Here is a 24735-nt window from a genome sequence, read left to right on the forward strand (position 1 = left end):
GCAAGTCCTGTGCCTGCGACAGGCTGCAGAAGCCATGTTCTGAGTGACCTGTTGCACTGCGTTATAAACACACTTGCCTGTGAGGACGCAACGATTCACTCGTTTTTACTTCATTGTAAACGGAGTGCTGGCCGCGCTCCGCTCTCCGTCCCCTCCCAGGTCGCCGCGCGACGCCCGCGAGGGAAACTACAACTCCCAGCAGCCCGCGAGGAGCGGTTCCATTCTCCGACATCTGGGGGGGAGCGCTCGCCACCCTTCCTGCTCTTCCCCATTAGTGAAGCGGGAGCGGGCTGTACCACACGAGCGGCGCCCCCCGGCGCGGAGCGTGGGCGGAGCCCTGAGGGCGGCGCGGGAGCGGCGGCGCCGGGCGGGGATGGAGCGCTGCGATGTGGGCGAGCGGCGGCGCGGGCCCATCTGGACCCGCCGGGCGGGGGCGGCCGCACCGCGGGGGTAACGGGGCCGGGGCGGGGGGAGCGGCTGCCCGAGAGGAGCGGGCGGACGGGGCGGGGCCGGCCCGGGCCCACCTGAGCATGGTGGTTGAAGGGGCAGCCCGGGGATTCTCGGTTAGGTAACGAAAGGAGCACGCTCCCATCGAGTTCCCGAATCGCTGCGGTTGGAAGGGGCCTCTGGAGATCATCCAGTCCTAGGCCGCTGCCAAGGCAGGGTCATCTGGAGCAGGTTACAGAGGAGCGCGTCCAGGTGGGCATGGAATGTCTCCAGAGAGGGACACTCCACGGCCTCCCTGGACAGCCTGGGTGCTCGGCCATCCATCCTCTGCGTGAAGCTCTTCCTCCTGTTGAGGTGAAACTTTCGCGTTTTAGTTTAAGGCCATTGCTCCTCATCCTGTCGCCGGGCACCACCAAAAAGAGTCTGGCACCGATCCTCTTGGCACCCGCCTTTGAGACGCTGACACGGATTAACGAGATGCGCTCTTGAAGGCGGAGCAGGTGCCCAGGGAGGCTGTGAAACCCCCGCGCTCAGGATGCTCAGCTTGGCTGGGCACTCACCCTAGTTTAGGTGTATTGAATAAAATGCCATGGGGGAATTCCAGGAGATCAGTCGCAGTGTGGTATGCTGTGTAAATGCTGCCTGGTCTAAGCTGAAGAGCAGCAGCACAAATGCTGCTTTCTTTGGGGGCCTCTGTCCTGGGGGACTCCAGATGCAGCCCCGTGAACTCCTAACTCTGTTCTCCTGGCTGAGTTTGGTTGCAGGGAAACTTTTGAAAGGCAGAGAGTGATGTTGAAAAGGTCTTGGGAGGTGCTGTAGCTGCAGTGATAGATACTTGTGTTTCAGGGTGGTTTTAGAAAGAGAAGTCATACTTCATTTGTTAGGGTCTTTAATGTCATAATCCCACACAAACATCACTAGATTTCAATTACACTTTAAAATATTTTATCTTTCTAATTTCACTTTTATGGCCCTTATATTGAAAAAAAAGAATGCGCTTAACAGTGAGGTGCAATTAGTTTTATCTCTAGTCTGCACCATAGCTATATGACCACCTTCTGGTGTTTACTCAGACTTTGTAACAAACCCTACAGCTCCGAGAAGGTGCTGGGTAGCATATTCTGTGTCTCAGAGAGCTATCAGCATCTCATATAACCATGGTCAGAGCATTCTGCAACTGCTCTGCAGTCTTTAATCAGCCTGCCAATATCTGGCACAGTTTTTAACTGTGAATTCACATCTAAGTGATAATACAAAATGATTGGCTTGTTCAGTGTTAGGCAATAAATCCAGGAATAGCAGATCTTCCAAATCTCGATGTCCTGCTTCCTGGAAAACCCTTGCTCTTACAGCTTATTCTGCACATTTCTGCATCTAGCTCTGGTTTATGTGGACAGCACTGTACAAGGATAGAAGTGGCAAACTGGAAACTTTTGTTCTACAATAGCTCAGGTGAATAGTAATAAATAAGGCTTTCTTCATAGAATTGTAGAATGGTTTGGAGTGGAAAGGGGCCTCAAAGATCATGTAGTTCCAACCCCCCTGGCAGGGACCTGGACACCTTCCACTGGACCAGGCTGCTCAGGGCACCATCCAACCTGGCCATGAGCACTTCCAGGGATGGAGCATCCAGAACTTCTCTAGTGAGCCTGCTTGTCTCACCACCCTCACAGTAAAGAGTTTTTTTCCTAAAGTCTAGTGTAAAAATACTCCATTTCAGTTTGAAGCCATTCATCCTTGTCCTGTCATTCCAGGCCTTTGTAAAAAGTCTTTCTCCACCTTTCTTGTAGGCTCCTTTCAGGTACTGGAAGGCCACAATTAGGTCACCTCAGAGCCTTCTCTTTTCCAAGCTTTCCCAATACTTTTGAAGACTGTGAAAAGAAGTGATATTAAAACTGATTTCCCTTAGATTTTCCAGATCTAAGCAGACTGGTTTCTTACAGTAATGCACAGCTTCTCAGTTTTCCAGAAGGTTTCTTTGCAGTGGGAATGATGAGCCAGGTTCCTTGCTGAGTGTTTAACTGGGCTTTCAGATACATCAGTATATATTAGTGTTATTCATTAATAATGGAAATCAGGTAACCAGGAACCACACAAAAGGACTGTGAATGGTGAATTTCCCCCATCTGCTTTACATGTCTCCTACCCACCTTCCAACCCAGTGAATTACTTCCTTTGTAGCATACTTTTTATATTAGAAATACACGGGTTTCATGGGAGATTTTTCATGGAACACGGAAAATCAGAATTGTAAAATCATAAGAGAGAAACATTTAAATCCTATGTCTTGCAGTTCTAAATGGTAATAAAATGATTCTAAGCATGGTTGTTTTGCTGGCTTTCTTCACAGAGTTATAGTGAACATCATTCACAGTGTCCAAGGGTACCATTCAAAGACAGTACATTTTCTGAATGTGGCTTTTGACAGTTCTGGGGATTCTCTCCTGGCTGGAGACCGCCAAGGGAATATATATGTTTTTGACTTGAATGGGAACAGGTAAGAATATTTCTATCAAGACTTTTTAATTGTCTGAGACATTTGTAGCATTCAGGGGTGTGGAACTTACCTGGACAGGATCCCACAGGTCAGGTTTTAACTAGATAGTTTTAAATAGGTAATCATTTGCTCAGGGCTGAAACTTCAACCCAGTGTCTCCTGTAGGCTCCCTAAATGTTATTTCATTAGTTTAGCTGCTCAAAAAGATCAGAAGCTTGCAACTGGAAAAAGAACAGCAATGCCATAAAACTTAAGTGCTACCACCAGAAGTTATTCTAGGGCCAATACAGATCAATGAGTGAGCCACGAATTACAGTAGATTAGAACAAGTGTTTTCATTTGCACAAATACATCAACCAGTCTTTCAGCATTTTACAACTGAGTTTTTAAAGTACTAGCACTGATTTTTAGATCTATTATAATTGTATACTATTTCCTTACTCCCTTCTTCTGAGTTTTTTTTCTCTCTGTGAAATATATTAAAACCAATTAAATTATTGTTTCATTTGACATTAAATGAACCAAAGTTTCCTAACACAATGAGAATGTGTATTTTTAAATAGGTTCAACCTTGTTCAGAGAACAATGCAGGCGTGCACTGCTTTGGCATTTAATCTTCGCAGAAAGACAGAGTTCCTTGTGGCTTTGGCAGATTATTCCATTAAGTGCTTTGATACAGGTAAGGAGAAGTTTCAAGGCTTAAATGCTATCTGTATTGGCATGAAAACATATAGAATTTTAGTTTTGATCTTACATTTTTCTATAGTTTGTTTTATGGAAATTATACTATGTATTTCATGCAATTTGTCTAAAAAGAAAAGTTTGGGCCCATGTTGGTTGTAGTCCTTGGGTAAATGAACCTAAATGAACCCTTTGCTTTGCCAAAGCTCTTTATTCTCACTGAGTCACACAGGCATTTGTTTAACTGAACTCCACCACAGGATTGTAGTTAGGTATGTTACCTTTTTTTTTAAGCAGTTTTTTATATGTTTACTTAGAATGAGGTACTGTATTAAAATAAAGCCAAAACCAGTTGACAGTATGTTAGTTTGCAACTGAACAAATTCTTGACTATATTTACAGTAAAATATTTGAACAAAATGATAATTTACACTAAAAGAAATGTCAATACTTCTGAGTATTCAAGTAATTCTATATCCTTATTGAAAAGCAACATTTAAAATAGACATTACAGCTATGTATCTCTGTCTTGATTAGAAGTTAAATGGTGAAGGGCAGTGACAATTCATTCTTCATAAGTTATTCTTTATCTATCAGAAAATGCATTTGTAATGTCTCCATTACATCCAATTATTATCTGGATTTAAATATTTTTAAAACCTGTAGGAATCACTCATCTACAGTTTTAGGGCTTGAGATTATCTGTGAAGATTTTAATGTAGCACAATGTTCCTCAAAATAGAGGAGGAGTCAGAGTTAAGGTCTGAAATCCTCTGCACTTTTTCTCTTCCTTTCAACAACAGCAAGACCAAATTTAGATGTTTGGATGCACTTAGAGAAATCTTTATTACTCCAGAGAGCAGTGCATGTTCATGTGGTGCTGTTTCCAGATATCAAGTCATACTAAAGAATGTTCTAAAATATGAGTGGTACTCACCTAAATTGGTACAGTTCCTTGGGGTATGAGACAGTTCTTACCTGATGGGCTCCATCCCTTCTTTAGAAGACGCTCTCTAATCCCATGTCACCTCTCAGGTGATGATAGCTTTAAGCACTCCATTGTCTGTAAGCACAGCAGAAAGTTTGACTGTTAGTCTTTATGAGCTGCTTTATAGCCATTTCCTATCTTTGATGCCACAGCAGTAGCTGGAACCACTCCATGGGCTGCCAGGCAAACCGCCCAATGTAAACAGTGTAATGGCCACGATGCAGTTTGGCTGCTGAGGGAAGATTAGTGGTCATGCAGTCACAAGTGGGAGACATTGTAGTCAGAGGAGCCATTTCCTTAGAATGCAGTGCACAGCATAAAAATGTTTAAGGTTCTAAAAGAATTAATGAGCTGTTGCTTTCTGACTCTGCCTGTCTGTAGTCATAGCCCGTTGTCATTAAACCTTTTTTCTTTGCACCTGTAAATAGTTGTGTAATCACTCACACATTCTGTCCACAAGTAAAAACAAGTGCAGAATTCTAACTAGAACATTCAGTCTCAGCTTCTGTGGGTGTTCACATCAGATATTCTATGAGGCATGCTGAACTTAACTGATCACATTGTTCATGGCTTTTAAAGATTGATTTTTAGGCTGAATGAATCAAGTCTGTGCAAGTTGGTTTTCTGTGCAGAACTGAGCATAACTTGTAAACTGTTATTTGGAGACGAGGAGAAGGTTGTGACTCTCAGGTATAATACCTATGTGAAGACTGATACCTTTGTTTCTTGTGTTTTGGGCTGTGATGGCAAATGGTTATATACTAGTTATGCTTAAAAGTCTCTCACAGCATAGTGTTGACAATAAAGACTAAAGTAGTAGTTGTTCCACTTTGAATGACTCTCATATCTTTTTCATCAACTTCTGCAGGAACCCAGGAGCTAGTTAGTTGGATGAGAGGCCATGAATCTTCCGTGTCTTCCATCTCTGTCCATGGCTCAGGCAAGTATGCCATCACTACTTCCACTGATACAGCTCAACTGTGGGACTTGGACACCTTTCAAAGAATAAGAAAGCTGAATGTTCGTCAGTCTGTGGGTATACAAAAGGTGAGTAAAGAGCAACTGCTAAAGGGTGAACAAGCACACCACAGTAGGTACAACATCACATACTAAAATCACATTACTTGTAAATACTCTCTAAAATACAGGTGAATCTTTTTTATCATCTTTGGGCATCTCATCTTAACTTTTATCCCATCACATCACCCAGACCACTGAAATAATGGCTCAGTAGTTGCAAAGATCTTCTGGGAACTTTTAAGGAACTTCCATCTTTAGAGATACTCAAAGTTTGCTTGGACATGACCTTGACTAACCCAATTTAACTTGGAAGTTGGAACCATCTTCTAGGTTGACCTTGCATTAGCCTAGAGTGGGCTCAGAGGACCTGTGTAGATTGATTCCAACCTGAGTGGTGGTGGGATTTAAGGGTGTCGTTAAAAAACAGTTTTGGTGTCATAATGGTAAATTCAAACAGTCACCACCACCTGCCTCATTCAGCTTCTTATTCTAAAGCTCTTCTGTCTGTGCATGCAAAGCACTGAATGTGGGAACAAACAAGGCTGAAAAGGAGCACAGCAAAAAAATCACTGCTTCTCAGCCTAGTGGTTTCTTTGGTTCTGTTTGCTGCACAGACACACTGGAACAGCACAGGATGAGAAGGATGACATGTTTGTGTCAGGGAATGGTTTAAGTAGGTCTCCCTTAGCATCACACTATTTTAAACAGGTCTGCCTGCGCCACCAAATGTCACACTTTGGTTTAAGTACTACAGAAAGTCCTGACCCAGTGCCTGAGCATGGTTTGCACACATGCTGCCCTGAAGTGAATAGTCTGACAAACACCACTTCAAACCAAGCTTCTCGTCAGGCTGGCCACTAAAAAGCCGTGCTGCTTTTGCAGAGAACAAGGCTATTCATTTGAGTGTCCTCACCCAGTTCTGGGTCAGGCAGAAATTCTGTCAGCTTAAAATAGTCACCTAGCAATTACTGGGAAAGATCATCCATAAATTTTTGTTTGTTTGTTTTATTAAAACTGTTGTGTAGCACACGTTGCTAAAATAATTATAAGATCTTTCCTCCAAATATGGAGGCATTTCTCTAGTGGAGATTTTTCTAGTGCTCATTAGCTTTCTTTCTTTGTGTAGGTTATGTGTAGGGACTTCTTATTGGTAAGTGGCTCTTGGAATTTGGTAGGATGAGGGTGTTGCAGTATGAAAACAACTTTTAAAGCCAAACAGTAGAGATTATGAGTGAATTAATTGATCACATTTGGGAATCAGGAGCCTGCTCTCTTTGGTGCTACCATTTCCTATAGGACATTATGCAAATAATCTAGATTTCATTTTCCTGTCTTTAGAATAATGGTATTATGGTTCTCATTCCACAGTCTAAGACATACAGGGAAATGCATGCTTTACTGAAGTTCAGATTTATTATTAGACTACGGGTCTGACACTCAGTGTGCAAAGCTGGATTCTTGCTTGCTCTCTGAGCCACTGTAGCAGTGTCACACCCATCTTGTGTGCTTTTTGATGCCTCTTTATCCCAGTTGCACTCCAACATACACCTTCTGTTAGGTTGGTATGGGGCAAAGCTAATTTAAAAAGATAGAGACTGAGGTGCAGAGTGAACAGACAGCAGGTGAGACAGATGAGAATACACCACATCTACAACGATCATTTCCAAAGCATCACTGTTTATTCAACAGCTGCTTGTGACCATCCTGTGGTATTTTTCTATGGCCAAGCAGAAAATTAGCAACTGTTCAGTACTCCAGTTTACCAAAATTCATCTGCTCTCAGTTCTTTGTCTAGTCTTCCTCAGGGATCCTGAAGCAGCACAGACAGCTCAGTCGGTCTGAAGATAAATGATTCTGGTAGCTGAGATGACTCTTTTCCCCACAGGTTACTTTTGCTCACTTTCAAGTGACTCTTTGGCCTGAATGTCCAATTTTCAGTTACTAAGATGAAACCCAGCCCACATATCCATATTTCCAGATTTTCAAGGCCCCAAGAGATCATTCAGACCAAAACTACGAACTTTGTAGTGCTGACTTAATCTCAGCCAGTGATGTCCCCAGCGTTTATATTGCGCCCTCACTGCGCTCATCTGAAACAATAAAGTTTAACAGTCATAAAAACAAGACAGATAAAATTTAACAGTTACTTCAGTGAGTTAACATGGCTTAGCAAAGGGTGCAACACATTTTAACCAGTGCAAGAAGAGCACACCTACTCTTCTCTAGGCTGCCACAGTAATAGCCACACCTGCCATGTTTTATTTTGCCATGCACTTTGGTAATTTAAAATGTACTTCCTTGACAACATCCCATTTTTTTTTTCTTTTCCATATTCTTCCAGGTTTTTTTTCTTCCATTGAGTAACACCATTCTCAGCTGTTTCAAAGATAATTCTGTTTTTGCATGGGAATTCGATACTCTTCACTGTAAATACCAGTTATCAGCTCCTGTAGAAGGTTCTGTATTATTTTATAAGGTGTTTGCTGTTACCAGGTAAATTGCTATTTTAAACATTCTAAAGGCAGACTATAAAAATTATGGTTTTAAACAGGTTCTCTTTCTTTATTTGTAATACTTTGTGGAAGTACTGAGTTATCTACTATGATAAGCTTTTGAACTCTGCAAGGATCAGTAGCAGTTTTTATTATAGTCCCATAACAGTTGAAGTAAGTTAATTTTTAGTGGCCACTAAAATAAAGTTTAAACTTTATTTTCTAATATCCTTTAAGGATAATATCCTACCTTTTACTAAAGCAAATTTTATTATTTAGGAGTTATTTTGTTTTTTCAGGAGAGTATCACAGGAATAATGGCTGATTCAAAAGCGATTTGCGGGCATAGAACAAAATGAACAATCTCTCTTTTTAGCTAACACTAATTTAAATTATAGTATGCTGATGGAAGCTTTCCCTGTGATCCAGGGATGGTCAGACTTTGGCAGCTGGTGGGAAATCAAATCATCTTCACTTATGGTGTTTGGAATTAAAGCGGTTGATAAAAATAATCCAGATGCCAGAGAAAGTGCGAGCTGTCCGTCACCTGGAATTCCTCCCTGACAGTTTTGATGGGGGCTCCAATCAGGTCAGATTTTTCATAAAGCTTAAGACAGGAGTATTTGGGTAGTGGATTCAGCACCTATACTTGGAGGGCTTTTGGGGGGCCCTGGGGGTATAGGGGTATACGATACGAAAGGCAAGTTACTGTGCTGAATCTTTGCTCCTTTAGCTTCATGTAATATCATTGCTGAATTGGGTATTCCAGGTATTCCACTTTGTTTTACATTGGTAGTATTAATGGATGAATCCTTTTAACTTTTAGGTCCTTGGAGTGTTAAGTCAAGATAATATTATGAGATTTATCAATATAGAAACGTGCAAACTTCTTTTTGACATTGGGAGTCCTGAAGAGGGAATTAGTACAGCTGTGATTAGCCCAAATGGACGGTATATTGCCTCAGTAATGGAAAATGGAAGCCTTAACTTATACAGTGTCCAAGCTTTGACTCAAGAGGGAAATAAGGTAGAGTATTTTACATTTCTTAAAACAGCAGTAAGTCCTCTTAAAGATGATATTTGTCTGCATATGTTTTGCATCAGCAGTAGTTTGCAGAGGTGCCATATTTAACAATACAAATGAAGAAAAAGTGATTTGTACAGTTTCCTTCATAGTTCCTCCAGCTTGTCAGGTAACTTGGTGGTTTTAAGGTATATATATCACCATGTTACCAGTGTTGGAAGGGGGAGATGGTATTTCTTTATATAGTAATTTGTGTGCATCCATTTCTTTTTGTAATGGTGTTTTGGAGGAGATGGAAACAGAATAATTGCGCCTCTTCTGTTCCATTTCCTACAGGAAATATTTTGCAACTGATGCTCTCTTAAACTGTGGGCACGAATGGTGTTTTTGTTACTGTGATTTTGTTCTTCTTACTGTGTTATTGGATACCAGCACCCATCATTTATGGCACAATCATACACTCCTAATCCTTCCTAAATAACAAACATTCTAAATACCAGTTCTTATTTTATTACATTAATTTATTAATGGGAGTCAGGTTTCTAAATACAGAATTCCATATATCTTTAATCACCATGTCTTTGAAGTAAACAGTAACCAGCTCTGGATAATGATGGAGCTGGAGCTGAGGAAGGATGTGTAAAGATGTCACACACATTCCATTTGCACTTTTGCTGACGGTTTGACAAGAACTGGGATATCCACTTTGTCACTTGCTTTCACAATCTCCAGCATTGAATTAATTAATACCTGCCTGACACTGAAGACTAATTAAAGTTTGTAAAGGTCTTCTGTATTCTTTTAACTGGTGCTATAGAAATGCAAAATATTTTAATGACATTGAGAAACACACTAAAGTAAATAACCTGAACAGTACATGATACACATCTATAGTATCTCAATTATATTTTTACTGTTTGCTAAGCAAGGAAATAACATGATGTTTGAGTTAGCTTGGAAGCTACATAAACCTTCCCATAGTTAGAGCAGTTTTATTTGTGGACATCCTTTTCCAGGAGTATACAATCTATATCTGTTTATTTATAGTATAAATGTGTTTCTCGTCTTCTTTTTATGGCCATCAAACTCAAAAAATGTGGCATATAAAATAAACAACAGATTATATTTCTGTGTAATCTGTCTTACAAGATTTTAACCAAGGTATTTGCACTTAATACTAGCCTCCACCATTCACGTTCAAAGTTGTCGAAGATGGGCCCAAGTACACATCAGAGGCAAATAAACTGATCACAAAAGTGACTTCAGAAAGGTCAAAGGGACCATGGAAATCCAAACAAAGCAAAATTCAAAGCAGATTGCTAAAACTGCAAGCAAATACATCACTTGAAAATAAAGAGGTAGGAAGAAATTGCAAATATTTTGTCCTTCAGTCTGCAGTGTTTATATTTCATTGCCATTTGCTTTAAAAAAATAAATTCAGGCACTGAAGCACTTGGATACTTGAGCAGAGCAGGGATTAAGGAAATTTTAGTACCATTTTTTCTTCTATTTAGCCTATACTCCTACAGTATATGACACAGCCAGAGCTGCCGCCAGTCGGGGGTACCTCTGCAGTTGTTCAAGCAACTTGTGACACATTTGGTATTTGCTAGATCTGATCTGCTTCCCTGCAGAAAGCCAACTGGCACATCTAAAATGTCTGCCTAGAATCCATTTCCTTTTTTTCTTCATTATTTAGAAGATTAATTACTGTTACATTTATTCCCCTCTGTCATCACAGTGCCATTTTCTCTCTCTGTCTTTATCTTGTGCCTTTTATGTGTGTAAATATATCGATATATATATATATATTCCTGTTTATGTGTCACCATATGATCTATTTGTTATGTATTCTTTATGGTTTGCAATATCCATCATTTAATTGTACATAGTTCAGTCACTTTGGGTCTGAACTGCTTCTGACTGAAATCAATGGCAGCTGTTCTTTGAGTTCAGGAGAGAATAAATGATGATTGAGTTACCTTTTTGTTGTTGTTGAAGTTCCTAGGACTATGTAGCAGACAGCAATATATGTTTGACTTTTTTCTTTGACACTACGTGATAAACTTCAATATTTAGCCACTGTCATTGATTAGAGTGCAAAGAAAGAGAAAATGGTTACATTTATTGTTGATCTCCTGTTTTGTAGAATGAATTGCCAGGTGGATTAAACAAGAAACGTCTGCAGGCCTTATTGAAAGGATTTGGAGAATATCCAGCTAAGTACAGGTGGTTTTTGTGTGCATGTTCATGCTTGCACAAAATAAAATTGCTTGTGTTTACTGGCCTATGAAAAAGAATTTCCTTGACTAAGGCTGCATTTTAATTGCAGGATGTTTGTTTGGCGTTCCTTATTACAACTTCCTGAAAACCACTTGGCATTCAGTAGCCTGATAGATAGGGGAATCCACAGTGCATATTTAAATATTCAGAAAGAGTATCCTATCAAAAGTGGGAAACTACTGAGAGTTCTACAGAGGTAAAATATGTATTTATTTAAAATATTACAGATTTTAATTTTCATATAGTCATCTGAAATGTATCCAATAACTGGAAGCAGCTGTAAGAAAAATTCTAAATGACATAGTAGGGCCCTCATGCAGTTTTGTTTTGGTAACTCTACAATCCTGCATCTGTCTTGAAGTTCACAATACTGAAGTTCATGAAGTTTCTATGTTGTGGTTGTAAAATACATGCTATATTTTTGTTTGGTTTTGGATCAATGTTTCCCACACAACTTTTTTTTTGTTTGCCTCTGTGTACAGGACCTTGTCAGCTCTGGCTCACTGGTCTGCTATCTTTGCTGAGACACCTTACATACCTTTGCTAGCATTCCCATTTGTAAAATTATTCCAGAACAACCAGCTGATCTGCTTTGAAGTTGTTGCTACAGTAGTAGGTAAGCAATGATTTTAAAAACTCAGATATGCTTCGACATGTTTAAGCTTTCCAAAGCAAAAGAGCTTTTCCTGCTGAAATGAATAAGGTATTTCCTTATTTACAGGTCACCATGGTGTTACCAGTAATTAATATAGAGCTTAAAACAAAAACCTCAAAATATGAGACTTCCTTTTGCAGTGTTTCTAGCAAAAAGTTAGCAGTTTTAACAGTGTTTGTAAAGTCTAATTGAAATGTTTCTAGCATTTGCAAACCCAAATGTATCTAGTGTAATTACATCATAATAATTAAGTCTCTGAGACATGGGAAAAGTAGTCGCAGCCACCCACCCCACCTGTCACTGCTCCCAGCCAACAGGGAATGATCTCTTTCAAGGTTTGAATGATCTCTCTCAACTAAACTCTGTTCAGTTGTCTTGAGCATGTGGTAACTCAAAACTAGACATTTGTCTGAACACTGGCTGTGGCAGTCTTCTGAAGAAAGATTCTAAATTAAAGTGCTTTACACTTAAATTAGTTGTTGCAGCTGCTGCTAAGTCTACAGAAGATACGTGCTGCCAAGCATACATACCCACTTTGCAACAACATGCTGTTGGTGAATAAGTATCCAAGTTTACAGAAATTATTCTTAGTACGTTAAAAATTACTTGATCCAGGCTGTAGTTTTGTGAGACAGAAACACTGATTTAAGTATTCCCATCTGTCTCCCATGCCTTAGTCCCACAGCTCACAGATTTTTTTTTTTTTCACTTTGTATTTGAGCCAGATCAGTTCTTCAGTCTGGTTCACAGCGTACTGACACAAAAACTCATGCCAGTGCAGCTGGAGGAGCAGTGTACTGTGGGAATGGTTTGGGAATACTTGGAAAGAGAAGAGATGGGAGTATCTTAAATAGGTTTTGCAGCCCGAAACAACATCTTAAATGCATCAGTTTGATAACCCAACTTCAAGGTTATTAAGAGTCTTTTGCTCTGGATTACAGTGGATTATGTTCAGCTTCTTGTTCTCTTTCAGTTAATTTTTGTCAACACTGGTTTGAGTACTTTCCCAATCCTCCAATTAATGTCCTTGGTATAATGGAAAATGTTTTGGCACATCATGACAAAGAACTACTTCAGCATTTAATAAAATACAATGTGACTTCACAGGTAATAGTCTAGACAGCTTTTGTATACAAAAATATGCTGCAGTGAATGATAATGTGCTGGTCTTTTATTTTGATTTATTTCTGGTTTGGAGGAGTTTTCATTAAATAACAGTGAATTATGTGGGAGTGTAAAGAATATATCATTGATTTCCTGTTTTTCCTTGTCCATGATGATATGTATGCTGCTTTAGTTCTTTAGAAGTTCTTTGCTTTCAAGTCCACATTGCTTAAAAATCTACTCATCAAATTATAAATGTACCTTTTTTTAACATGGACATAAGTGTGATTAATTAATTTTCTAATCCCTGTTTATCATTAGGGATGATTTTAGCTTCACAAATCTAAACAAAACATTTAGACATCCAGTGAAATAAGAAATGTATTTGTAATCACCCCAGATTAACTTTGAATGTTTAGAGTAGGTGGTGAAACTTATCTTGAAATGTTCTGTTTATTTCCTTTTTCATAATAGTAGATCTTGGTTTAAGGCAAGAAAAATCACATTGTTTCTTTAAAGGGAATGGTAAAATTGTACTAATGGATTATTTTGTCAATTTTCCCACATAATTTAGGTTTATGCTTGGCCTCTCCTAGAAACACTGTTATCTGAGGTTCTAACAAGAGAAGAATGGCTGAAAGCCTTCGACAATATTTTCTCCAACCATCCTTCATACTTTCTAATGATCGTCGTTGCCTATGTTATATGTTCCAGAGCTGCCTTGCTCCACTGTAATCAAGCAGCAGATTTTGAGGTAAAAATTTTCATATCTAAGTCAGTCATGTGGAAAAGATGTATAAAACATTGTATCTGTTGTTAGACAGGTTACAAGGAGATCCATTTCCAAATTAATATCTAGTACTTGACAAATACACAATAAATGAGTAAAACATTGAGCAGTTTTATGCAAGGAGAATTTTAAAAGCTTTCATAAGCTTTCTAATGTGCCTAAAGGCCATTTTTAAAATTTCAGTAGTTCATCAAGCACAAAATAATTCTGTCTCTTTTTTGAGGATGTGGTATGGACTTCTGCCTCTGGAGACAATACACAGTAATTCTGTGATGTTGTTTTATTATCCTCTTGTCAGATTTTCAAAATTAGGCAGTATTATTGGATGTTCTCTAAAGCTAAATTAAAACATTTCCTTATGTTTAATGCTCCATGGTGTGCCAAATGTGCTTATGAGCAGTCAGTTTGACTGACATCAAGCAGATAACATTATTGCTATGTTTAATAATGACCATTTAGAGATTTTCTTGGTAGATAAGATCTTTGACAGGAAGAATAGTCCTGCAAGAGGAGAAACTTCTGAGCTTCATGGCTGAACACTGAAAGTCAAGGCAGGTTTATCCAGTGGTAGGAATCACTGTTGGACATTCTAAATTGACACCCAGCTTCCCAAATCCCTTACACAGCTGCCATTTGAAGAGATGGAAAAGAACCACAGTATCCTTTCTCACACTTGAACTTGGAAAAGTTTGGCTCAAGTCACTTGAGCTGGTGATGTTTTATGAATTGGTAGGGAAAACCTTAAAAACTGTTTAAAATTAACTGCTAAAATGTATATCTTGCTATTTTTCATGATAATTCCCAAATATGTGTATTAAAATAAATATATATTTGTGTAAAAATACATAAAAGTGCATAATCTTGTGCAGAATGTAAATGGCAGCGTGTCTCTTACAGTATTTCTTTCATCATCGTAACAACGTGGACATTAATGTTGTGATTAAGGAAGCCTATCATCTTATGGAGGCTACACCTCTGGATATCCATCCACAGCATATGCTTGATGACTTCACACCACTTCCAAAAGGACAGTACCCTGTGTTTAATAAATATCCCGTGTTCATTGTGAATTATCAAGCTCAGAAATGGGAGAAGATCAGAGAGGATGAAATTGAATACTTGCGAGAGAGGTATTAATGAGAAATTGAAGACAGTCTCAGACTGGGAAGGACAGGTGGACATAATTGCCTTTGTATGTTATAATGTATAGTCTTGAGAAGAGAGATAAGAAAATTCAGGGAAAGGACTTGAAATAGCTGCTAAAAGTTGAGAGTTACTTGGTTTGACATGTTTTTACATTAAATCATTAGTCTTATCTTAAATAAAAAATATTTTCTAATTAGCAGAATATATTGGGCTACAAGTCACTGAACTTGGAAGCTCATAGCCAGAGCCTAAACCTCTGTTGACCTTGTGGGGGCCAAGTTTTGAAGGGCCAGTTCTTAGCTTGCTGTTGAAATCAGTGGGTACCATGATGCCAAGACACCCTTAGAAACCAGTTTTTGTTAAGAATGTGAGGAAGAAAATACCTGCACTCATCTGTAATGGCCTGTTGTCTCTAACAGTCAGTATGGTAGCTCTTCCTCATGTACTTTGTCACTGTGAAGGGGATGCCATATTCTTTCACGTCATTTCAGCAGTTCTTTGCTAGCACTGCCATCAATTTCAAAGTAAACAAGTAATTTCTTGATATTTGATTTGAATGATTAACATGTGTCCTCCCTCCATGTAGACAATTAGCACATGAATCAGAAGCCAAAGCACAGGAACGGAAAGCAGAAGATGAAGCCTGGTATCGAAAGCAGAAATTACTTCAAGAAGCTGAAGAACAGAGACAAAAAATCCTACTGGAAGAAGAGAAGTTGGCAGAACAAAGGCAGAGGTATTAGAATATAGGGAGCATTAGGGGTCTGACTACTGTAACCTGCTATTACATTTTTAACCATGAGTAAAGGAGAAATAACCACTAATTTGTATAAATTGTAATGTGGGATAACTGTGGTCTGGTGGGTCATATTTTGGTGTGGGAATTAAGTGATCTGGGTTGTATTACTACCTCAGCTATTACTCCCTGGAGGGAATACAGCAGATTAGAGGTCAAGTCACTTCATATTCTTGTCTCAGCTCCCAGCCATTTTTCTGTTTCCTTCGAATTGGAAAGTCTCTTAAACAGTCAACTGCTGTGTGTCTGCACACTGAGACTTCAGACTTGCCTTGTGGGCAGACCCACACTGCAGATATAAGAGTCGCTTATAGGATCAGTGACTGTGCACAGTCTTGGATTTCCAGTGGACCTAGAAAAACAACTGCTTTGTGTATCATTTTATAAGCAAAGAGTTCTGATCATAATGAAGCTGAACTGTAAGTTTGTATATTTTGCAGTTGTGAAGGTTTAAGAGAATTTCAACATCTCCATAATTTCTTAGATGAGCTAGAGGTAATCATGGAATCATTTAAGTTGGAAATTACCTTTAAGATCATCAAGTCTAACGGTTAACCCAGCACTGCCAAGTTCACCACTAAACCGTGTCCCTAACCACCACATTTTTGAGCACATCTCCTAAACCTCTGTAACCTACAGAGTTGTTGTTTGTTTTCTGTAAGGAGGACAGCAAGCCTTTATTTACAAACTAATCCTTGAGTTTGTGGTTTTGTTCCTTGAAAGTGTTTGATATTTACCAAATAAAGTTGGGACTAATTTTGTGCAGCAAGAGGTCCCAGGACACTGGAAGTTATTCTAAGGAGTAGGTTCCAGTTTTGGATCCTTGCAACATTAAACTAGTACTTATTAAAGTGGCGCAGAAACAGGACACAGGACTTCAAAGCTTAACTGGAGCTATTGCTATTAGAAGATGTGTGTCTGTGAATTTAATTTTGTCTCATAAATGAAAACTGGACATTTTACAGGAAAGAAAGCAGCCATCCTAAGCTTTGTTAAGCTAGAGATGAGCTCATAGTAATTAATGGCTAACTGCATTGTGTTTGTGCTCTTTGGTACTGACCTTTCACATATACAGTATTATTTCTGTTATTTGTTTATTTCTGTTTATTTTGGCCTTGAAGGCTTGCTGTGGTGAAAAGAGAACTGAAAGTAAAGGAACTGCAACTTTTAGATGCTTCAAGAAGGCGTTTTCTGAACTACCAGCAAGATCAGCTTCAAATGGAACTGAAATGTCTCGATGATGAAACTGCAAGAAAGGTTGAGTATTGCTCAAGCAATTCTTTTCTGCAAGGTTTAATAGGGAAAATAAACAAGGGAAAAAGGCATAACTAAAATTTGAGTTAATATACTGTGATTTCTGAGCCCAGAGGTGTATTTAGCATGAGGTGGACTGCTTCAAGTGGTAAATGCATTAACAGTGGCAGTGTTCAAAAATGTAATGAGCTCCTTAAAGGACTAGTGAATTCTCAGCTGTCTGTGGGCTGTATGTCCAGATTGCAAATTAACTCTGCCATTGACTGAGAGGCTCCACAGTGGCCTCTGGCCAGGCCTGGCTCTGCTTCCGAATCACTAACCCAGGCACCATGGCATGCATTGTGCCATGAGACTGGTGCTGCGAATGGAAGGTTTTGCAGCTCATGGGCACATACTGAGCCTTTCAGGGCTATTCCTTGTGTCTCAGCAGCACTCTTTGCAGAGCACAGTGCGGCTGGGTTGCTGTTTCTGCAGTCAGGGCACTGTAACACTCCTTAGCTCCAGCTCAGCACAGGTTCTGCCAGGTGTGAAGCAGCTGCTTTCCCTTCTGCCTCCTGTCCTCCACAGCATTCTGGCTTCAGAGACTCCTTTCTCGATCCAGAGCTGCATGTGCCAGGTTTTTAACATTAGTTCAAGACTGGTATTTCCCTAACATAGTTTGGCTGGATGCAAAACTCTTCTATGCTTCTTCTCCACCTTGCCCTGTGCTTTTGTTATGCAGTATTTTCCATTCTTCATGTGACAGAAAACTAACCCGTACTTAGGGGCATGGGAGTTTGGACATTCTTTTTCATAATGTTTTTTTAAAGCAGAAAAATTTCTTTACTGCATTTTCATGTGTTTCTCTTCTCCATAAGGCATCTATGAGACAGCAGGAAACAAATGCTGTCCAAGATATAGAACCTGAATCACAGAAAAAGCTTCTTGAACAGGTAATTACCAGGGAACTATACTAAATACAAATATTTAATGGTTGTTCATTTGAAGTTCTTGGATTTGATTGTGTTCATGCAACCACACCTTGTGAGGAGAAACGGGGGCCTGGTATTTTTCTATTTTTTCTCTTTAACAATTTTTTTAGAGTAAATCCTGTGTTGATAAAAGTGAATTGTGAACAGTGAATTGTGTTGATAAAAGCATTAACACAATTCACTGTTATCTTGGGGAGTTTGGGGTGAAAATAGTCATATCCTCCCCATTGTATTCTTCTCCTCTGCTGAGGTATCATTTGGTTGCTACAGGGTTTAGTTATGGGCTCAGCTGCTTGATGGAAGTGAGGAACATGTAAATAAGAAATAAGTGTGTGACAATGTGTTCCTCATCCAGAAACTCCTACCTTTTCATCTGTGATATCCAGACATATCTGCATTTTTTGGAGAGAACAGTATAGCAGATTGATGTAGGTGATGAAAAAATGTCTAGTTGCCAGCAACATCATTAAGCAAAAAGGAGTGGATGGTTCATCAGGAATGTGCAGTTCCTTTCTGAAATGACTGATTTATTCAGAAATATGGCTATTCAGTAATAAATGGCTTTAATCAGTAATTCTGTTTGAAGTTAAATTTTGGTTAACTATTATAAATAATTATTATAAATTACTGCAAAGCACGGATGCCAGTGGAAGGCTTTAGAAATGTTAATTTTGATTGAAAATTCTTAGTTAAGTGTTTAGAAATCAAAGCTACATGTACCCATCTTGAGTATGTGTAGATCCAGTAGAATAAAGGAGAAGTAGACATCCAGCTTTCTGACCCTCATTTTGAAACGTATCAGTTTAATTTTTGGGTTTTTTAAAGCTTTTGGTCATAAGCTTGTTATAATCCATACTGAGCATGACTGGGCTAAATTTCTGTTTGCATTTATTAATTCCATACACGGCCAACTGTATTGTGGCCACATTACACAAACCAGGCTAAGCTCATTTGTATTCTAGTACATGTAAAGTCAGCTCTCTAAGGAACTAATTCTACAGTGATCATCCTCTCTAGGCTAGAAAGGTAGCAATTATTTAACTAGCTGAGGATCTCTGTTTGCCCACAAGAGTCTCTGCAGACAGGCTTTCCTTGCACTGTTTCGCTGCTGTCAGCGAGGGTCCCTACTCCAGCTTCAAAGGATGTTGACTTTGCCTCAGTTGCTCAGTAGATTTCTACAGGCCGGGGAAGGGGTTTTAACTTTTGCAGAAGATTGTGTAGATGTGCCCTGGTGAATGTGAAGAAAAGGTGGAAAGCTAAAATCCTGTTTCTAGGTCTGCTGCTGGGTTGTACTACTTCAGCAGATCATCTCTGCGTTCAAGCTGTAGATGTGTTTATTACAAATCCCAGTGCCATGAAACACACTTTATAGTTACTAAACATTTTGGGGTTTTGGCTAAAATTTGCCATAAATTGCAGAATATTTTCATGATGACTCTAGTTCATTTAGGTTGGAATTCCGCTTTTATTCTCCACAGTAATCTGGAGAATGGAATTACACCCCTTGTCATGACTCAGGCCACTGTTATGACTCATGCTTCATCTAATTCCAAGTGAATAAAACAGCAGGGTCTATGACTTTTTTGGACAGTTATGATATGTAGTGGGATGAGATGTGTGGATATATTCAAATACTAGTTAAATGAAATTTTAATAAATGTTAAAGAGATGGAATTACCAATGTGAGCTAGTAGCTTAGCAACAATAGTTTTTGTGTGCTTGGCAGCATCTAATCAAAGACCAAGAGGCAGTTACAAAGGAAATGAAAGAAGAGGTAGAAGCCCATCAAAGAAAGGTGGATCTGGAAGATCAGCGTGTTCGGAGATTGATAGAAATAGATAAAGAAGAAATACAGAAAGCTCATACAGTAAGATTGGATCTTAAATATATGTTCTGGGGAGTCAATATGCTAACCTATACAAGTACTACTGGTTAATAGTATTTTGACTGTAATTAACTAGTTCAAGTTCATATGGAAATATTTTCTAAAGAAATCTAATTTCTAGATACCTATATTAATAGATTAAGATTCTATGTTTAAAGTTTTGAGATTTCCAAAAATCTGACTGAAGTGTCCAAACAGCTGTATAATATTGAAATTCTCTGGACCTGCCAGAAATATTAGCTTTTATTTTTTTACTTCTCAAAACTTAGAAAGCATGTAAGACTCAAAAGTGCTTTTTCAAAACAAGTCATCCTCCTGATAAGGAACATGTTTTGTTTGTAACCATAACAAAATAAAAGATAGCCTCAAAGAAGATTTCAGTTGGTAGTACTTGGCAGGAAATTCAGCTGTAGAAGCTGTCTTCTAGATCGCAGTAATGAATGTGTCTCACTTGACATTAGGAACTGCTCAGATTTTCAAGCTCAGAACTTGTAACTGCACAGTTGGAAAAATAGTTGCAGCTATCCCACTGCCCATATGCTTGGCATCTGCATTTGTGTATTGTCTAGAAATAAACATATGGGTCTGAATTTTTGTAAACAGCATTTGATTTTTGGAAGCAGATGGATGTGGGTGAAAGTATTGGCATTCAGGTATCAATCTTATGTCAGTTGCACCTGTTAGTGCAGCTAGTGGCTCTAGCAGGGACATCTGACAGGGATCCTGGAGAACACCTCAGTTTGTCTGCCTGGTCTGTAGGTAAGGCTGTGCAGTTGGAATAGACTGAATTTCTGGTAAGAAAGGTGTTTCGTTAGGTGGCTGAAGAAAATCTAGCCAGAGCTGAGCAGAAGCACACTGACACCAGCGGGAGGCTGCAGCCGCAGCGGAGACTCAGGCGCAATGACCAGGACCGGGAGAAGCGCTACAGAGAGATTGTCAAGCTCCTGCATGACAACAGGGTGAAAGAAGCTGAACTGCTGAAGGCCATGAGGGAGACAGAAGAAAAAAAGGTATTTGCATAATTTCTTTTTCTAAGTGGACCTGGCAAAAATGTAACCGCCTATAATAGGGGGTGCAGAAAGCTGAAATGTATTAGAGAAATGTTCTGTTAGAATTCTCCTTTTCTGTTTCGACTGGGAGTTTCTGGAAGCACAAGAGTGAATTGGTAAGAATGTTTTAGCCTTAGGAAAGCATATTCCTATTTCTGTAAGTTCCTCTCATTTTTATTTTCTGACCCAAGACTTTTACCTTCCTCCAGATGTTTGAATGAGACATTTTTTAAAATGAAACCTTCACACAGCTGACTACCATATTTTGATTTTAGGGTGAAGTGTAATCTGTAATAATCCAGATGGTTCTGTTTGTTGCTTTTTCCTTGCAACACATCTGTTGAAGACATTTAATATCTCTCTTGCACAGCAGGAAGATGCTGTACAGAATAAAGCCCAACTGGAGGAAGAGCAGAAGGCGGCTGCTGCTGCAGATGGGCACAGGAAGCAGTTCTTTGATGACAAAATGAATGATGAGTTAGAATTGGCTGAGAAGCTGCAGCGGGAAGATGGCTGTTTTGGTGAGCATGTAGATAACACAGTTCTGTGTGGATGTTGGCATGAAGCATTCAACGACCGAATACAAACGAACTGTCCAATACTGGGGATAAACTCCTTTACTAAGCACTCCATAAGTGCTTTTTGGCAATATTCTTTTATGAAACATATGTATCTGTTTTCCAAGGCCAGACTTAGAAAGAAATCTCAGTTTGATACCTATCAAATGCAGCAATATAAATGGCATTTTTGGTCTGAGCACAAGTCCAGATCATCTTAAAACAATTGTAAAATTGCATCCATCAGAAAGTTTCTGTCAAATAATGTTGTCCTGTGACATACAGTATTATACCAATACGTGCTTTTTCCAAGTGTTTCTTAAAAGATAAACAAACAAACAAACCTCAAAACATTTATGTGCTTCCAGAATTGGTCAGTACGTCCTTCTCAAGTGTTGCATTTGTGTGTTTTTGCAGGTATTTCTCCTACCCCCCCCATGCTTCCAAGGCTTACATAAAATAAATTATTAATATTAGGGTTAGGTGATTAGTATTGCTTTGGGCAAACTTTTTCAGCCTTTGTCCTTATTTACCTAATGTCTTAGTATGGAGTATTTTGCAACTGTGCATAATTAAAATGGGTGGCTCCTAAAACTACAAGCATGAGTAGCCATATTCCATATGATCTTAGTGGCCTATTTGTCAGAAGATTAATTATATAGGAAGAAACAGCACGTGTAATTTCTTAAAGAGCTGTAATTTCTTGAAGGGAATTTTAAGAAATTAATGAAATTACAGATCTTTAATTCCTTAAGATGAAATGCTGTGATGCATAGCTTTGACCTGAAGAGTAGAAACATTGACCTCTAATTCTTAGCAAATTGTACTTGCCATTAACTGGAGTGGGTGATTGTTCTAGCTTTGCTTCCTAGAGAAAAACTGTTTTACCTCCAGCTAGAAAAATTCACTCGAAATTTCAATTTTTTTTTAATTTACAAAGAACCCTTCTTTCCATTTCCCACAGAGAGACTGCGCGATTTAAGGGCCAGGTGTACAGAGAGAGGGGTAGAAGTCCAGCAGGTGCCAGGGTCTGGAAACATCTGTCTCAGTGATTTGTCTACATTAGCATCATCACCACACAGTAAGTTTTTAAGTTAGGAGTCTCTTTCACATTTAGTTTCAGAGCATTGCTGTAACACCCAGCTGTGTGATTGAGCCATTAGTTGTGTAGGTGTTTAGTGGGTAGTAAACCAGTTTATTGTTGTGTTCTCTTTCACACCTGCAGAAAATGTCTTTGCTCCCAGGGACGGCGCAGGTAAGAAGTGCCTGAAGTGTGTCACGTTATGAGAGTGGTCCTCGTAAACCTCAGCCTAGTTTAGTTGCATTCTGACCTGGTCATCTTGCCCATGCTTTTCCTGTCTTCATAGCTGTTTATGATTTGGGAATGTTGAGAGGCTGTAGAGCTGTCTTTCATCAAAATCTGACTGGGAGTTACAGTCAAGAATAAGTCAAATTTCCTCTGGCCTGTCCTAGCTACTCTGGCAGTGAAAGCAGTTTAAATTCCAATGCACCTTATGTACAAAAGTCCGCAGGCAATGGGGACCTCTGGACCTGCTGTAGCCCCCATTAGCATCTGACCTGGTAGCCAGCAGAGGCACTGCTTTCCGAGAACTTGCTCTTCAGTCTGAGGGCTGCCTCACATCCAGTGGTACTAAAAACCAGCATTTCTCTGCCAGAGATGTCTGTTTTCCAACAGGTATCTGTAGAGTTTATGGAAAACCACTAGTTGCAGTGTTGAGTTTCTTGCTCTTCGTTGTCTTTAGACAGGAGGCGAGCAGAACTGGCACGCCAGGAGCGCGAGCTGATGGCAGAAGTCCGGCGGCTCCGACGAAGGCTCACCTCACGGGCCCGAGCCAGGCACCCTCCAGCTCATTCCCCAGCCACAACGTGGTCACCTTGAGGTGATTTGCTCTGGACCTTAGCTGCACTTTCAAATTATTAATCAGTGAAAAGCTAAATATGTATAGTGTGATTCAGGATGGATCATAGACTAATTAAAGGCTTTTGGAGATATTTTTATATAAGAATAAAATCCTAGCTAGAAAATATGTCTTATGTTTGTAATCTTCGAGTTATTTTTTACTTCTAAAATAAACTCATTTTTTACCATTAAGTTACTGAATGTGCAGTATTTGTATACTTCATTTTTTTCTGGTGGCTGCCCTGACTTGAAGAAGCAAACCACTGTTAAAATGTTGGTTTTGTCAGCAATGTGGAAGTGGATTTTACAAGTTGCAGCAGGGAAATTTGTAATCAGAGAAAATCCTTTCCACCGAGAGCCAAACATTGAAACCAAGGCCCAGAGAGGGTGTGGAGCACCTGCTGCTGGAGATGCATGTAGTTGTTACACATATTAGCAAGTTCATTTCATGAGAAAGAATGGGAGAGAGGATCTAAACAAATACCTTGCTCTTCATAGTGCTTGTGGTGCTGATGGCTGATGCTTTTGACCCAAGTCAAGAACATTATGTGGTGTTACAGTAAAAAGGAATGGGGCAAAGTAAATTAAAGTAAAGCATCCATAATTGCTACACACAGTGCTGATACCAGGGTAGACTTGGCCCTGTGAAAATACGAGGACTGGGATCTTAATTTGTTCTGCTTCCCCTGGGGTTTTGCTGATGCTCTTTGGGGCAGCAGTATGGGAGCAGAACTGCTCGTGCTGGCCCTGGGGGCTGAGGCACCGGGCAGACACAGGATGATACCTCCAACCAGCAGCTTTTTGTCACCTGGGGCAGGGAACAGCCTCTCTGCTTCTTGTTAAATTACATGAAAACCTAAAAGCACAAAGGCACTTGGTTTATCCTTGCCTTAACATCTCTGCATCTGGAAGTAGAAAGAGTCACATTAGCAGCAACCAGGATCCATAGAAATCTCACTGCAGCCCTCAGCAGAGTGTGGAGAAGAGGCATCATTCCTTTTCAAAGGGAGAAAAATGCAACAAGCCAGGATCATCTCGGAGGCAGAGGGAGTTGATGAGAAAATTTGTCTTTTTCTGATGATTCTCTTGGTGTTTACATAAAATTATTTCTATATTTAAAGGGAAATAATAAACCCACTGAGGTTTTGGCCTGCACCATGGGCTACGTGTGTATG

At 39.5% G+C, this 24735-nt stretch overlaps 1 protein-coding gene across 7 annotated transcripts; it reads left to right on the forward strand.

The window, feature by feature from the left end:
• Positions 1 to 47: 47 nt before the first annotated feature.
• On the forward strand, positions 48 to 23756 carry TBC1D31 (TBC1 domain family member 31). 7 transcript variants are annotated; one of them, XM_038129730.1, is made up of 22 exons: positions 48 to 450; positions 2798 to 2944; positions 3508 to 3623; positions 5482 to 5660; positions 7975 to 8126; positions 8555 to 8714; positions 8952 to 9152; positions 10331 to 10507; positions 11299 to 11378; positions 11482 to 11628; positions 11915 to 12048; positions 13061 to 13194; positions 13766 to 13945; positions 14879 to 15111; positions 15714 to 15863; positions 17045 to 17180; positions 18035 to 18109; positions 19875 to 20015; positions 20849 to 21043; positions 21453 to 21603; positions 22604 to 22720; positions 23403 to 23756. In XM_038129730.1, exons 1-22 carry the CDS (start codon positions 374 to 376, stop codon positions 23537 to 23539), a joined length of 3219 nt encoding a protein of 1072 aa, XP_037985658.1. In that variant the 5' UTR covers positions 48 to 373; the 3' UTR covers positions 23540 to 23756. The 7 variants fall into 7 exon arrangements, with proteins under 7 accessions (XP_037985658.1, XP_037985659.1, XP_037985661.1 ...); XM_038129731.1 differs by having other exon boundaries at positions 21456 to 21603; XM_038129734.1 differs by lacking the exon at positions 48 to 450 and adding an exon at positions 487 to 1899.
• The last annotated feature ends 979 nt before the right edge of the window (positions 23757 to 24735 follow it).

The sequence above is a fragment of the Motacilla alba genome, chromosome 2, assembly GCF_015832195.1.
Source record: "Motacilla alba alba isolate MOTALB_02 chromosome 2, Motacilla_alba_V1.0_pri, whole genome shotgun sequence".
In the NCBI taxonomy this organism is placed as follows: Eukaryota; Metazoa; Chordata; class Aves; order Passeriformes; family Motacillidae; genus Motacilla; species Motacilla alba.